General features: G+C 47.2%; 1 protein-coding gene across 3 annotated transcripts; it reads right to left on the minus strand.

The window, feature by feature from the left end:
* Positions 1–1652: 1652 nt before the first annotated feature.
* Positions 1653–12590, minus strand: ZBTB2 (zinc finger and BTB domain containing 2). 3 transcript variants are annotated; one of them, XM_063390113.1, is made up of 3 exons: positions 11780–12590; positions 7833–8016; positions 1653–5882 (listed from the first exon to the last, which is right to left on the minus strand). In XM_063390113.1, the coding sequence occupies exons 2-3, from the start codon at positions 8003–8005 to the stop codon at positions 4520–4522; spliced, it is 1536 nt and encodes a 511-aa protein (XP_063246183.1). In that variant the 5' UTR covers positions 8006–8016; positions 11780–12590; the 3' UTR covers positions 1653–4519. The 3 variants fall into 3 exon arrangements, with proteins under 3 accessions (XP_063246183.1, XP_063246184.1, XP_063246185.1); XM_063390114.1 differs by lacking the exon at positions 11780–12590 and adding an exon at positions 11501–11735; XM_063390115.1 differs by lacking the exon at positions 11780–12590 and adding an exon at positions 10431–10553.
* Between the last annotated feature and the right edge of the window lie 1119 nt (positions 12591–13709).

Consider the following 13709-nt stretch of genomic DNA (forward strand, 5'->3'; position numbering starts at 1 on the left):
CAGGCTTGATAGAAGCCCATATTTAAGAACAGTGAATTTCTCTTATTTCTAGAGATGATCACAGATAATTTGGCAAATACACATTCATGAAGGGTGTTGCAAAATTTCTGCTTCTTTCTGTTTTGTTCTACTTTTGGTATGAGTGGGATTTCATTATCCAGTGACAACGGGCATTTTTACAAACAAAAACAAGTGAACAAAACAAGAGCTGTAGAAATGGAAACACTGTCTGAAGTGGAGTAACAGCTGGGTTTTTTGAACAGCCAGCCTCCATCACCACTGGTGGTCTGTCACCTAGATTTCATTAACCAAAGTATGCTGCTGTAATTAACAGTGTAACATTTACAGTGTTGAAGTAGGAATTCTAATTGGGTGGGTTTTTTTTTAAGTAACCCAATTACTCCTAATCATTCATAACTATCAAGTATCTTAAAACACTTGTTGACTTTTGGGAAGTAATAAATAAGAGAATCAACGACAGAACTCAAAAATTAACTTCATTTATATGTGTTTACTTTTTAAGATTAAAAGGTATGGAAATACAATCAAGGAAAATGATTTTAACTTGGTTAAAATGAATCAGTTTGATCTTTAAGTGCTTGGGACAAGGATATCTAAAGAATTGTATTGCTCTCCAAAAATGCAAAATACCCAAACAATGCAATACTCCTGTTAGGCAGATTGGGAAAAAAACATCGAGACTGTGATGCCACCAGGTACCAGGTACCATAGCACCTGCTCAAGTCTTAACCAGGTTTCCTTTAAACGTAAAAGATGTTGCAAAAAATGCCAAAGAAATTATTTAAACAGAATGAAATCTATTTCTTTATTTTTCTCTCTTGCAACTGACAACTTTTTGTGACTGAGGCTGTTATCTTATGGGATTTGGAGCTGAAGAGCCAGCCAGATTTTCTAAACATCAAAACAGCAACTGAAGGCTCTGCAGTGTAAACAGGAACACAATTTTAAGTATTCGATGTTTGTAACACAAGTGTCTTCTGGTAAATTCTCCCCCTGCTGAAGCAGAATGATTATCAGACCAGTGATGGAGAAGATACTTGATGGAAAAATATTGACTGCAATGGACTGCAAACTTCACTTTCAGAAGTGATAATCCTCTGTTGGAGCAGAGAGATTTGTAGGTGTTTGGTACTTTTGAAGTCAAGGCAGAGATGTCAAGTGACACGCCTAGGAAATTAACTTTGTAGATACTCCTTTGGAAAAACACGGGGCTGAAGTTCTAGCCCATGGCCTTGAATGATGGCAGATTTTCACTGACTTCTCAGCAGTTCCTGCCAAGACGTCTGCTTTCATTTGGTAAAAAATTCACAGCTTCAACAGGTGAGCAGACTGAATGAGCAATGAGCAACTCAGTCACAAATCTCAGAGTCAAACACTGAAAACTAAACCTGGAGTTATCTCTAACTGCAATAATAATTCAGAGGGTTTAAACAAAGAAGCTTGAACAAAACTGCATTTGTGCTGCAATTTCCCAAATTCTTGATGCAGCTGTTAATAGCCAGAATATACTGTTTCTAATTTGTTGTAAAGGAACAAAAGCTCATGAAGTTGAAAGGCAATGACTCAAACATCCCTATGGAGCATCCAGACAATAAAGTGTATTTAAAAGAAACCATTATCATAGCTCAACATGTATTAAAACAGTCTCTTTATTGTGATTTTTTTTCTCTTTATCCGACAGTTATTTCATAAGAATAAATATTAACAGGTGAAAGTATCTCTGCTGAGCCTGCAATTTTGTTCTTTGTAACAGCAGGACGGTCATAACCAACTCCTCCCATGGCTGCTTGTTCCCTGCCCTACCCTGCTCCTTCCTGCTGGGCAGCACACCAGCCTGCAAGGCCACACTGCCTCCGATGAGCTGCCTGCCCAAGTGGGAGTCACCACTTCCCACCTTCTACATCCTGGATGCTGCCAGCAGCAACACTGGCTTCAGCAAGGCTCTTCCCGGCTCATCTCCATCTTTGCACAATCTGTGACTTGTTCAAAACCTTCTGCAAAGCTAAAATAACGAACAGGTTTGACAGAAAATAGCATTTTTTAAGACTGGTTGTTTTTCGCTTGAGTCCATTTAACGTGTAACTTAGCAAACATCATGATTTCCAAGCAGTGGAGAAGGAGAGGTGAGAGGAGGAATAATGTCTCACAATAAATGGTGTGGCCATGTGCACCCTGACACCAGCCACCTGGGGGGTTGAGCTGAACTGCTGTACTTTGCCCCAGAGCAGAACTGGAGCTCTGAAATTAAAAAAAAAAAAAAAAAAAAAAAAAAAAAAAAAAAAAAAAAAAAAAGAAGCATCCAAGCAGTAACTAACAGCTGAGGTGGTAGCACCTTTAGCAGATACAGTCATTTTAGAAATGAACTTGTGACTATCCCCTAAACCACAGATAGTGACACAAAAGCTGACATTACCCTGAACCAGGAAAGGTTTATTATTTTCTTTTTCTACTCTGAGAACATTTTGGACTAAGGGAGATGAAATAAAACCCACATTTAAGGAAACTATACCAGTGGATGAAGATCCTAAAGAAGTTTTAAAGTGGGCAGCACTAAAATAATTCTGTAAGATGTTATTTTTTTCCTCAAAAGACTTCTACACTTTGAAATCAATTGATTTAAAACCTATTACTTTAATACGAGAGAGATAAAAAGTCCATCATGTAGAGACTTTTGTGCTAAATCCACCTCAAGTTTTAGTAAGCTCATTGTTCACCTGTGTGATGGAGGTTTTGTCTGATAGACACAATACATTGCTTGGCTTTTAAACTGATTCAGCTAGAGCTCGTCCAGGAAGACCGAACACCAACAACCTTTCACCTTCAACTCAATAAATCATATCCCATTTAATTCAGTTTTTATTCAATGAAATGATGTATAAAAACTTACAAATCTGAGAACTTAACTATACACAAAAAGATGATATTCAGTTTAAACATATACACAGAGAAGAGCTGTGGTTTGTGACTTGCCCTCTCCCACCCCTCCCCCCAAACACACACTGTCTCCATTTATGATGGGGCACTTTTTCTGTCCACTTACACCTTCTGTTGGCCCAGTAATTGCTCAGTGAGCCTCACTGCTGCTGTCAGTTTAGGTTTTTAGACTACCAGCAAAAAATCTGGGCATCTATATAAAATAGTAAAAATCAACAACTTGATTTTTAACACAAAGATGCAGTACTACCATCAGCAGTAACTAAAACTACAGAATTCACCCTTTCAGTTTTTGCAGGCTTTGTCTTGGCTTTCAGAAGAACAGGACTCTCATAGAGTAGAACGAATTTCCCAGCCAGCACTACAGATTCATTTTTAAACAACCATGATCCCCTGTTGCTAGAACACCGCTTTTACTCCCTCTTAACTCATGCCATTGGGCCAAATGAAATCATGGACATTCCTTGTCTGAGTAAGGGATAAAGCTTTTCTCTCTCCTTCCATCCAGAATGACTCAAACCTCCACATGGCTAACAATACACGCATGTGCTGCACTAACGACGGAGCAGTGCTCACCAGTATGCCACTTCTCTAGTTTCCTTGGTAGCTTGGGTCACAACACTTACCTATTGGCTTCTCTTCAACAGGTCAATAAAAATGCACACAGCTCAGGACATTTCCAATTTGGTTAAAAGAAACCTGTGCAATGACTAGCTTTGTCAAACAACTAAAAGACATTCCAGGCTGAATCTGAGAGCAGATGGCCAGTTACTTAAAAAGGATGTGTGCATTTATTTACCTGTACCAAATGTACACAGAGACACTTTATATATAAATCTTTATACATATACAGTATTTATATATATATATATATAAAGATTGCCATCACATTACTATTACAGCTACTTAAGTCAAAATTTGACTAAGCAATGACTTTGCTTGACTCTGAAACAGATACCCAAAGGCATACTTGAAGGAAAACATATGGCTAAAAGAAAACCAACACCCTCAGCTCTTTTTAACTCAATGAACAGAGATTTCTGCATTCCTTGAGAAAAGTTCTGAGGGCTTAGGTTATAACCTTAATCAACTTGCATGCAGACTTGTTAAGACCATGGTGTTTAATCTGCCAGATCTCAAAACGCCTTCTACCAGGGAAACTAAAATACATATATCCTTTGCTTACCAAACTGATACTCTGTTTCTTGTTACACTCATCATTGTATCTAAATACACTTTTAAGCAATCTAAATTTTGTTTAAAATCTATTAAATTTGGAATAACTAATACTATCAACATAGTTAGCTGGATTGTTTTTTCACGTTCCTTTGTATTAAAATCAATTTTGTTGTGGTTTGACGCAAGAGCTTTTTGTTTGTTTTGGTGGGAGAGGCAAAGTCCAATTTCCTAATGTGCCAGTACAGTTCTGGTTGCTGAAGACAAAGGGTGGGAAGGAGGTTGCTGGAAAAGATGGCAGGGGTGAGGTAAGAGGTAGGGGGAGGAAAAAATTGATTTAATAAAAAATGAGTAAAGAAACTTTAAAAAATTGATATAGGTTTCACATTCAGTCTAACAACACTGCTTCCTGCTCCTTTTTGATGGAGGCTAACACTGCGTTATCAGTCTCTGTGGCTTCTGTGTCCCCACCACCTAACAGAATGGAGCGATCTTCTTCTAGTGTAAAGACAGAGTTTTGATTTTGGCACGAATGTTTGACTACTTCATTGGGAGTTGAAAAAGTTTTGTCACACAAGTTACATTTGTAGGGCTTGTTGGTCTGTACTAACATGTTGTCCATTTGACTGCCTTCCTCAAAAGTACAGAGCTCTAGAGTCTGTTTATCCACCATCGTGTACGTGTCCATGCTCTGGTTTAGGCACACGTGTCTGGCAGCCTGGTTAGCCCTACAAAAGCTTTTGTCACAAGTGCTGCACTTGAAGGGCTTCCCCGTGTGTATGTACATGTGCTCCCTCCAGTGGCTCTTCTGAATAAATTTGCGACCACAGATGGAACATTCGTATTTCCGTCTCTTTACCTCCCTCTCTTGATCTGCCTGCTCCAGGTTGTCAATGTCTGCGATATCGGAAGGGGGAGGCGTCTCTGACTGCTGCTGCCCATCAATTATTGGGGAGTCTGAGATCTGCTGCAGCTCGCTGTCACTAATCATCCCCGCTTCAGGCACTTCCATGGCATCTTTATCAGCTGTGTTGTTACAGAGAGACAAAGAAATGTTACTTTCTCCCTGCTGGCTAGATGTGAAGGGAACTCCCGTGTGGATCTGCAGGTGCTCCCGCAAACTGCTGCGCAGGTTGAACCGGCGGCCACAGAGGTGACAGGCATAGTACTTGGGGAAGCTTCCGTTCCTTTTCATAATGCTTGGCTTGACGTGTGCTATTGTGAGAGAGGTGGGCTGTTCATCTGAAGAAGATGCTTCCATATTGGCCTCTTCTCCTGAAGGGGAATTATTACCAGCAGCAGACACCAGTTCTGGAGACAGAGAGGACGGCAATGGGTCAGAAGCAGACATATTTGTCCGGGTCACTTGTGGCAGATTTGCACCCAACTGCGAGAGCTGTGAGCCTTCCGAAGCCTGCTCTTGGTTCATCCGTGATGTCTGAGGCCGTGGTTCTCGCCCAAGTTTGTCAGTCGCTGACGTGACCTTAGTGGGATGTCTTATCTGGTGATCTGCAATCTGAATGCCATATAATGAAGATGCTAATGGAAAGACTTGATCTGGATGAGAAAAAGTTCCCTGACTTGCAAGGCTGGCCTCTTGAATTAGTGGATATGCATGCAGAAACTTTATTCCCTGTTCTAGTCGAACTGGGTCAATGAGTTGTGGTGCCATCTTCCCAGTGTACATCAAATGCAAGAGATAACTGAAGATATCAGGCTGGATGTCGGTCGCTTTCAAACGGACACATTCACTGAAAGGTGAAACAAAGTTATAAATAAGACATAAGGAAAATATTTTTTTCCAGTTCTAGGTTATTCAAGCCTTGATAAAAATAGGAGGTTTCTACTTAAATTCAAAAGACAGAATCTGCAATAAATATTAAGTGAAATGCTTTACTGTAAAAGAGCTAATCTTAGGAGCTACTTGAAAGATGCTTTCTTTCCTCAGTGAAGTAACTGGCTTGAAAGAAAAGCTGTCCCATTACAATCTATATCATTTTAAACTGCTGTTAAATTGTAAATGTGTTGTCACATATTAATATATTTTGTACGCTTGGCCGGATTCAAACACATCTGTAGTGAAATTAAAACCTGTGAGCATGGGACTTTGAATTCACAGTCCAATAAATTCTTCTCAGTATTTAGCCCTGAAAACACCTAAAATTCATCTGGCACTTGCTTGCTGGGCTTCTGTGTCCTACTAGGGTTTATAGCTACAGTTCTGCAAATTTGTGGTATCACATTGTCCCAAGTGCATTATGATCCAGAAACCATGGACAGGGTGTGAATTCTCCCGGGGATCTGATGCAACAGGTGTAACCCGTGGAGTCCAGGTTCCTTACACAGCAGAACAGCAGCTTTTTTCCTTGAACAGGGAGGGAGAAACAGCCACACCAGTGGACTGCCTGGTCAGCCTAGCAGTCCCTTGATTAGAGCACTCAAAGGGAGAGGTTTTGGCTGTGATGCCCTCTTCAGCCCAACAGGACTGAAACCAACACCACCCTCCAGCTCAGAGTGTGCCCTCTGCATCAACCTTTATGATGCTCTGGGCTGAGACATCTACCACTGCTCTAGCTAAAGCTGTATCTCTGTGCAGAAAGTAAGGCAAGGTTCACAGAAGAAAGAAAACTCAGAACATCTTTGTGAGGTCACTTAGCTAACAGGAAAGGGACTGGGATTCTAATTATTTTTCATAAATATTTGTAGCTTCTCTATTAAAAACAAGCATAAATAAACCACAGAAATTCAGAAATGGACATGATTGTGTGCTGCGGTCTGAATGCTCTAACTGTAGTAGGTAACCAAGCTGAGGAGGAAATTATAGCAAATTCTTCCATTTCTTGAGGTGCACCCTTCTTGAGCTCTCTCTGTGACTGCTTCTGAATTCAGATATATGACTCAAAAGTAAACTTTGTAGTGCTGTCTTCCAAAGATGACTGTGTGCTCTTGATGGAGCATCAAGTCTGGTAACATCTGCCTGCAGTCCTGTTTCAGAAATGCAAATGCACTTCTGTCCTAGCAGTTCACTTCTGGATAAGAACTCTCAGCCAAAGAGTTAAGTGTGAATCACTTAACATAAAACTTTTTGAGTTAGTTCAAGTATTTTGGAAAAAGACCAAAAAGTCTTTAAAGTGGTCTTACACTTTGGTGATCTTTTCAATCTCTTCCATGTAAGCCTGCAGTACAAAAAAAACCCCCAAAAATCCCCCACAGAGTACCACAAACACCTTTATTTCCCTCCATTATGTAGTATTTTTTTATTTAATTGACGATAAACTGCAAAGAAATAAAACACATACACCTCTTTTATAAGTTTATTTCTCAAAACCTCCTAGCAAGTACTTATTGGATTGTATATAATTTTACACAAATGTCAAGAACAGTGTCAAGACAGAGTAGAAGATAGTGAGTGGGGGGAAGGAAATGCAGGAGAGAAGACAGTATCCTTGAAGTATTCAATTGTAGAAATTCAATTTTCTATACTTTTTTAAGGATAAAGAATTTGTCCTAAATTATAAAACTAGTGTTAATGAATCACAGTTCAACTTTAACATGTTTTTAAGTGAGGTTTTAGTTTGCAGTTAAGACTGGATTCCACGTTCTTTATGTCATAACACGAAGCAAAAAGAACATTTTGTTGCTAGACTTCCTTAGCTTAGTTAACTGAACAACACTTAAACAGTGAACCTTTTTAGAGTTACCTGGTTTGATGAACAAACAACATCTTGAAGTAGTTGGAGAAAGAAGCGAGGACAGATTTGTGTGCCTTGAAGTAGACATCTCCAATGGCAACTGTGCAGTCACACAGGAAACCAAACTCTCTCTGAGCATTTAGCTGCTGCAGCAGAATAAGTCCATGGTTGGCCAAATCCATTTTTTTACACTCTGAAAAGCAAATGACTTTCATGTAAAACTTAACAGTAGATGCACAGATGCAACAGTAGCTGTCTCTTAACACATATTTTCTCCAATATCCAGATGCCGTACTTTAGTAACACATCTTAATCCCAAGTTACTGTATAAAAGATACCTTACACATAGGCAAGGATTTCTCTTTCATGATGGGCAATGTGATTCACAAAGGCGTGAGTGATTTGCCAAGGTGTAAAGAGCAAAGGAGAACTAGGACCAAAGTGTTCTGAAAAGGCATGGTGTGGGTACTTGGATACAGAAATATAAATAGCTAAGGAAGAGGAAGATATATTAACAAACCTATACAGAGTGGGAAAAGGAAAATGTTTTGGTTGCTACTTGTCTGCTCAAATAGGAAAACTGAATTTCCTTTCTGATGTCAGTCACTCTCACCTACACTGGTGGGAGTGACACAACCCAATAAAAGACAAGTTAGATACTTTTAACCTGGATTTTCAGTGTCTTTGTACAGCTTTTACCTAAAAGTTACGGGTCCATCCAGCTGAATCCAAGCCCTGCATTAAATAACCAACACTTGTGATGGTTATGCCCTCTCCTGGGAAATACCACATACAGACCTGAATCTTCCCAGGCTCAAACAGTGAGTTCATTCTAGGTACTGGCAAGCCTTCTGGACTATCAGTACAGGAGGGGTCAATCTTTTCACCTGATAACTATTGATTTATTTATTGAGACCAGCCACAACAGCATTTTTAAGAAGTCTGCATGCCTCATACCTGCCTAGCAAATCAAGAAACTCAGAGGGTGAGAGGTGCAGTTCTATCCATGCTGGACATTTGCACCAGGCAGGATAACCCCTGGAAGCTCCCTAGGCCAGGGCTCCCCCAGCCCCTCACTCTCCTGGGCAACTCCTTGTACCTGAAGGCTGCCCACAAAGAACTACCTAAGAGCTATAAACTTTTCTAAAGGACTTAAGGGCAGCCTTGGAAGCAAAAATCGGTAACTTTGGGGGGGAAAAATAGAAAGGAAAACACATTAGGACAGTTACCCAAGGTTGGATGGATGGATGGACAGACAGATGGATGGATGGATTTAGGGCTAGTAAGATCAGAGAGTGGAAACAAACTTAATCAAAGCAAACAGATTTGGGGGGAAAAAAAAGTGAAAGTATGAAGCAGTGTAGATCTGTACATAAACATAAAACAGCAAGAGAAGCCAACAAAATTCCTGGCCATGTAATGCCAAGAACAGAAACGGAACAGAAGAGAAGAGAACAGAAAGAGAAGATGAAACTAGAAGTGGACCAAAAGGTTTATAAAAAGTCTTGAGTATTTTCCCCTCTAAACTTAACAGCAAGTTATTGAAATTTTAAGTCAAGTTCAAGCAGTTCTTCTATACAGTAAGAGCATGGCTTTTTGGGAAAGAGAACAGAAGTGTATTCCACATATGCCAGTATGCTTAGTTGCTGGAGAAGCAAGTATTTCTACTTGCTGGACAGGGAAGAATTCCCTTGTATTTAAAGCAATAACCAGGCTGACCAAATGCATTCCTCTGCACTCACATGAGATCAGAACTCACTGGACACAGGGGTGTAAAGACAAAGAAAGAAATTCAGTGTAAGATACAGTTGATTATTTTCTTACAGTTAATAAGACAAAAAGAAGTTTGGTTTCAGCTCTCTTTAGGCACATATCCTCCTCCCTAAACTAGTGTTTGTATAACTAAGTTTGTACATACAATATGCTAAGACTCTCTCCCTCTCTCCACAAGAGGGAATACTTGCTGTCAGCAGGAACAAAAATCATGTTCGGTGTTATTTAATCCTGCAAGATGCCCCATGCGGGTGATGTAACAGAAATCACACTAGAGTTTGGGGGTTTTTTACCTTTAATTTAGATTATTAATGTGTTCTACTTTTTTAAATTCAGTCTGTTTGCACTTGGACAACAAAACTTGCCGAGCAGAGCAAACCACCGATGTGAGGGCACTCCAAGCCAGACAAGCATTCTTTCTAGTTATTACCGTCTTAAGTGTGTTTAGTTTGGAGCTTCACTCCTACCCCAAACAGCAAGCCCTTCCTTAGAGACCCGAACTGATCTTTTAAAAAAATGATACATGTGAACAACATTGTGTTTTGCATATATCTGGATGATATTTAAAGGCTCTAGCTAAAAGCACGACAGTAATTACACTATGAGGAAATGACAGGGCAGATGAAAAGAGCGAGGAAAGCGCTTTGTACATTATAGGTATGCGTGTGCTCAGGAATTTTCCCCGTAGCTAAATGAAATGGTGATGAGCACCGGCGAGGCCGTATTCCCGTGCTGACCGATTCAACAAGTGTGTGAAGCACTCGCTGTGCCCCGGAACCCCGTGGGGACCGTCCCTCCCGGCGCGGCCCGCTCTGCCGCGGCTCTGGACATTACCTAACGGGCTCAGCGCTGGCTGAGGGGCCGCGCGGGGCGAGCCCGTCCGGGGAGGGTGCTCGGTCCGGGGACCCCGCAGGGAAAAGGGGGCGGCACAAGCCCCCGGTAACACCGGGGAAGCGCCGGTAGCGCACGGCGGGAGCGCGCGGGGTCCGAGCAGCCAGCCGGGCTCTCAGCGAACCGGTCAGGCACGGCGCTTCCCGCTCTGCTCTCGTACCCCGGGCACCGAACCTCGACAGCACCGAGCCCGCGGCGCTGCTCCCGCTCCGACGGCAGAGGGCACCGGCCCGGGCCCGGCCGCTCACAGACGTGCGGCACCTCCCGCAGCGGCGGCAGCCGCCCGCTCGGCCTTCGCCCTCACCCCGGGCGGCGGGCGGGGACCCGTGATGGGCCCGGGCCCCGGCCTGGCCCCGCCCGCCGCGACGGGTCGGGACGGCGCGCGCCCCTGCCCTGCCCCCCAGCCCCGCCGGCGCGCGCCGCCGGGGCGCTCTCGCCTTGTCCGCGCCGGGGGCGTGTCCGGCCGCGCGCCCGCTCCATGCCCGGAGCACGCTCGGCCCCAGTGCGGGAGCGGACGGCGCCCTCCCATTGGCCGGCGGGGCGGAAGGCCGGGCGGCCGCGCGCCGCTCTCACTGGCTGCGCCCCGCCCCTCCCTCCTGCCGCTGGCCCCGCCCGCCGCCCCCCCGCGCACGCCACGCGCGCACGGACGGGACGGAGACGGCGCGCGAGACGCAGCGCGAGCGGAGCCGCCAGGGCGCGCGAGACGGGAAGAGCCGGCGCCGCCGCCGCCGCCAGGGCCGGCCCATCCCAACCTGCCGGGGGGGGGGACGGGGGACAGGCGGGGCCGCCCCGCCCCGCGCGCGCCGGATCCCGCTGCTGCCGCCGCCGCCGCCGCCGAAGGGGGCGGGAGGGAGGGAGGGAGCGCGGGCCTCAACCGGCCGAGCCGAGCGCCGCGCCGGGCGGCACCGGCCCCCCCCGGCCCCCTCCCTCTCTCCTTCCCTCTCCGCGACCCACCCACTCTCCTCCGGCTCGGCCCGGCCCTCCCCTCGGTGCGCACCCATACCCCCCCGTACCGTGTCCCGGATGGAGCGGCCCGGCCCGGTCCGGCCCGGCGGGGATTCACCGGGCAGTTCCACCTCCCGCCCCGCGCCCCCTCGGCCCGCTCGGACCCGGCAGGGCCCGGGGCGTCCCTCGCACACAATGCGGAGGTAGGGCCGAGCAGGCCCCGCCGCGCCCCCGCCGCCGCCGCCTGAGCCCGGGCCGAGGCCGGCGCGACGGGGCCGGGCGCACGTGCGGGCGGCGGGGCCGGGCTGCCCCGCGGGGCGGGCGCGGCGCGGCCGGTGCTCGCTCACCTGGGGGGCGTGGGGGCCGCCGGGTGGCGCCGCGCGGGGGCCGCCGCCGTCTCCGCGCCCGGCAGCAGCAACAACGGAGTCAGCGCGGCGGCGGCGGCGGCGGCTTTTCCTGTCCGGTTACGTTCGGGTCACATGACCGGGAGCGGAGCACAGAGGCTGCGGCGAGGAGCCCCCGCCGTGGGGGAGGGGAGGCGGCGAGCGCTGTGGCGGCAGCGGGAGACACCCAGCCCCCGCCCCTCCCTCCGCGCCCGCCCCACTGCCGGCACCGGGAACGGGAGCGGCCCTCCCGCCCTCCGGGCACCCCCGGGGCAAAGCCGCTGCTCCCGTCCTAGCGGGGCGCGCTGCCCCTTTAAAACTCCCGGGCGGCGGAGGCCGGTGTGGCCCCCCTGCACCCCCCGCCGCATCCAGCGCCGCGGGATAACGGGGATCGCGGCGGCGTGCGGGGCCGGGATGGGATGGGGCGGTGCCGTGCCGCGCTGCGCCGCCGCCGCCGCCTTCCCGGCGCCCGTGCGGCCTCGCCGTGGCGGCAGAGGCTCTCGGTGCCGCCGCCGGGGGGCCCCGAGCGGCCCCGCCGGGCGGTGCTTGGCGGCGGGTGCGGGATGGAGGCAGGCGTGCCGCCGGGTGCTGCCTCCCGCTCGCCGCCGGGGAGGAGTGGCGGGCGCAGGTGCGTCCCTGCGCTTCCCGCGGAGCCGCCGGGGATGGCGGAGACGGGGACGGGCCGGCAGCGGCGGGACGCGGTGTCCCGGGCCCATCGGGCACGAACTCTGAGAGCCGGCGCCCTTCTCCGCGTCACCCTGGCTGCTGCCCAGGTGTCATTTATAGCAAGTGTCGGTCCGGGGCGCCGGGAAGGGGCGGCGTGGGACCGCTCTCTGTGAAAGTGCCCTGAGCACGCCGTGGCTGAGCTGTCAGATGTGAGGTTACAAGTTCAGTTGTCAAAAAGAGTGATTCAGAGTACAAAAGTGGAAAGGTTGGCTCTGCTTGTGGTCTGTTCAGCTGGACGCAGGTTATTTGAAGTGGGTATTCTTAACTTGCCTTTTTAAGGGATGATATAGCTGCTGTATGTAAAAATCACATCTGCAACTTCCCACAGTGGCAGATTTGGTTGTGGTGGAGTGTGAAGGGGAGGTGGCTGTAGCAAGGCCTCGTTTTATCCAAATCCAAGGCATACTGTAGAATAATCCATGGATGCTTATAAAACTGCACCAACAGACACACCTGGAAATATGTTTATGTCCATGATAAATAGAAAAAAATGTCGGTCTTGCAGAAGTTATTAAGTCAGAGCTGCTAGCATGGAGCAGGGATACTGTCTTCAACAAGAGGCTGGGAAGCCCTTGGATGTGATTTCTCCAGGCTGTGAATCAGTGCAGGGACAGCCTGGATACATCTGCTAAGTGGAGCAGTGGCATGGACAGAACCATTTTCAGAGAGAAACTTTGTCATTGTTGTTGAAGACTTGGTGGGTAGATGTTTGGCCAGCAATAGTTAAAGGGGGTTCCTTTGCACCTCCTGCCCTGGAGCCCTGCTCCTGCTGTCCTCCAGTCTGTTTTCTGTTGTTTATGGGGAACAGCATATGCTATAATGCCAGCTGTCTGAATTAGGTCCAGATGATGATTACCTTTTTTAAGGTACTTATTTAGGGGCCTAGCTGTACCTGGGATGTTGTTTCCATGGTAATTAAATAAGAAGGAAAAAAGGCCCAAACTTTGAACTTTGCATCTTCACAGCAGGTTGTGGGATGGGGAGGAGGAGTCTTGTCTCTTGTCTGGTTTGTAGATTCACAGATGATTGCAGCCATCACAGGCTATTGTTGCTTTTACAGGATCTAAATTGATAAAGGATTAGACCAGTTTGATGTGAGTCTGACTAAGCCATCTCCCACTGAAATTAATGGATGTCTTGATAGGCACAGCTTGAGTCTTTGCATCAA

This window comes from Prinia subflava, chromosome 2 (genome assembly GCF_021018805.1).
Source record: "Prinia subflava isolate CZ2003 ecotype Zambia chromosome 2, Cam_Psub_1.2, whole genome shotgun sequence".
NCBI lineage: Eukaryota > Metazoa > Chordata > Aves > Passeriformes > Cisticolidae > Prinia > Prinia subflava.

What these genes read in the sequence shown, in the direction of transcription:
- ZBTB2 (XM_063390113.1), bottom strand. Translation starts at nt 8,005, where the DNA reads ATGGATTTGGCCAACCATGGACTTATTCTGCTGCAGCAGCTAAATGCT. An exon ending in TTGTTTGTTCATCAAACCAG is followed by an intron (nt 5,883 to 7,832) that starts GTAACTCTAAAA and finishes TTCACCTTTCAG; the next exon opens with TGAATGTGTCCGTTTGAAAG.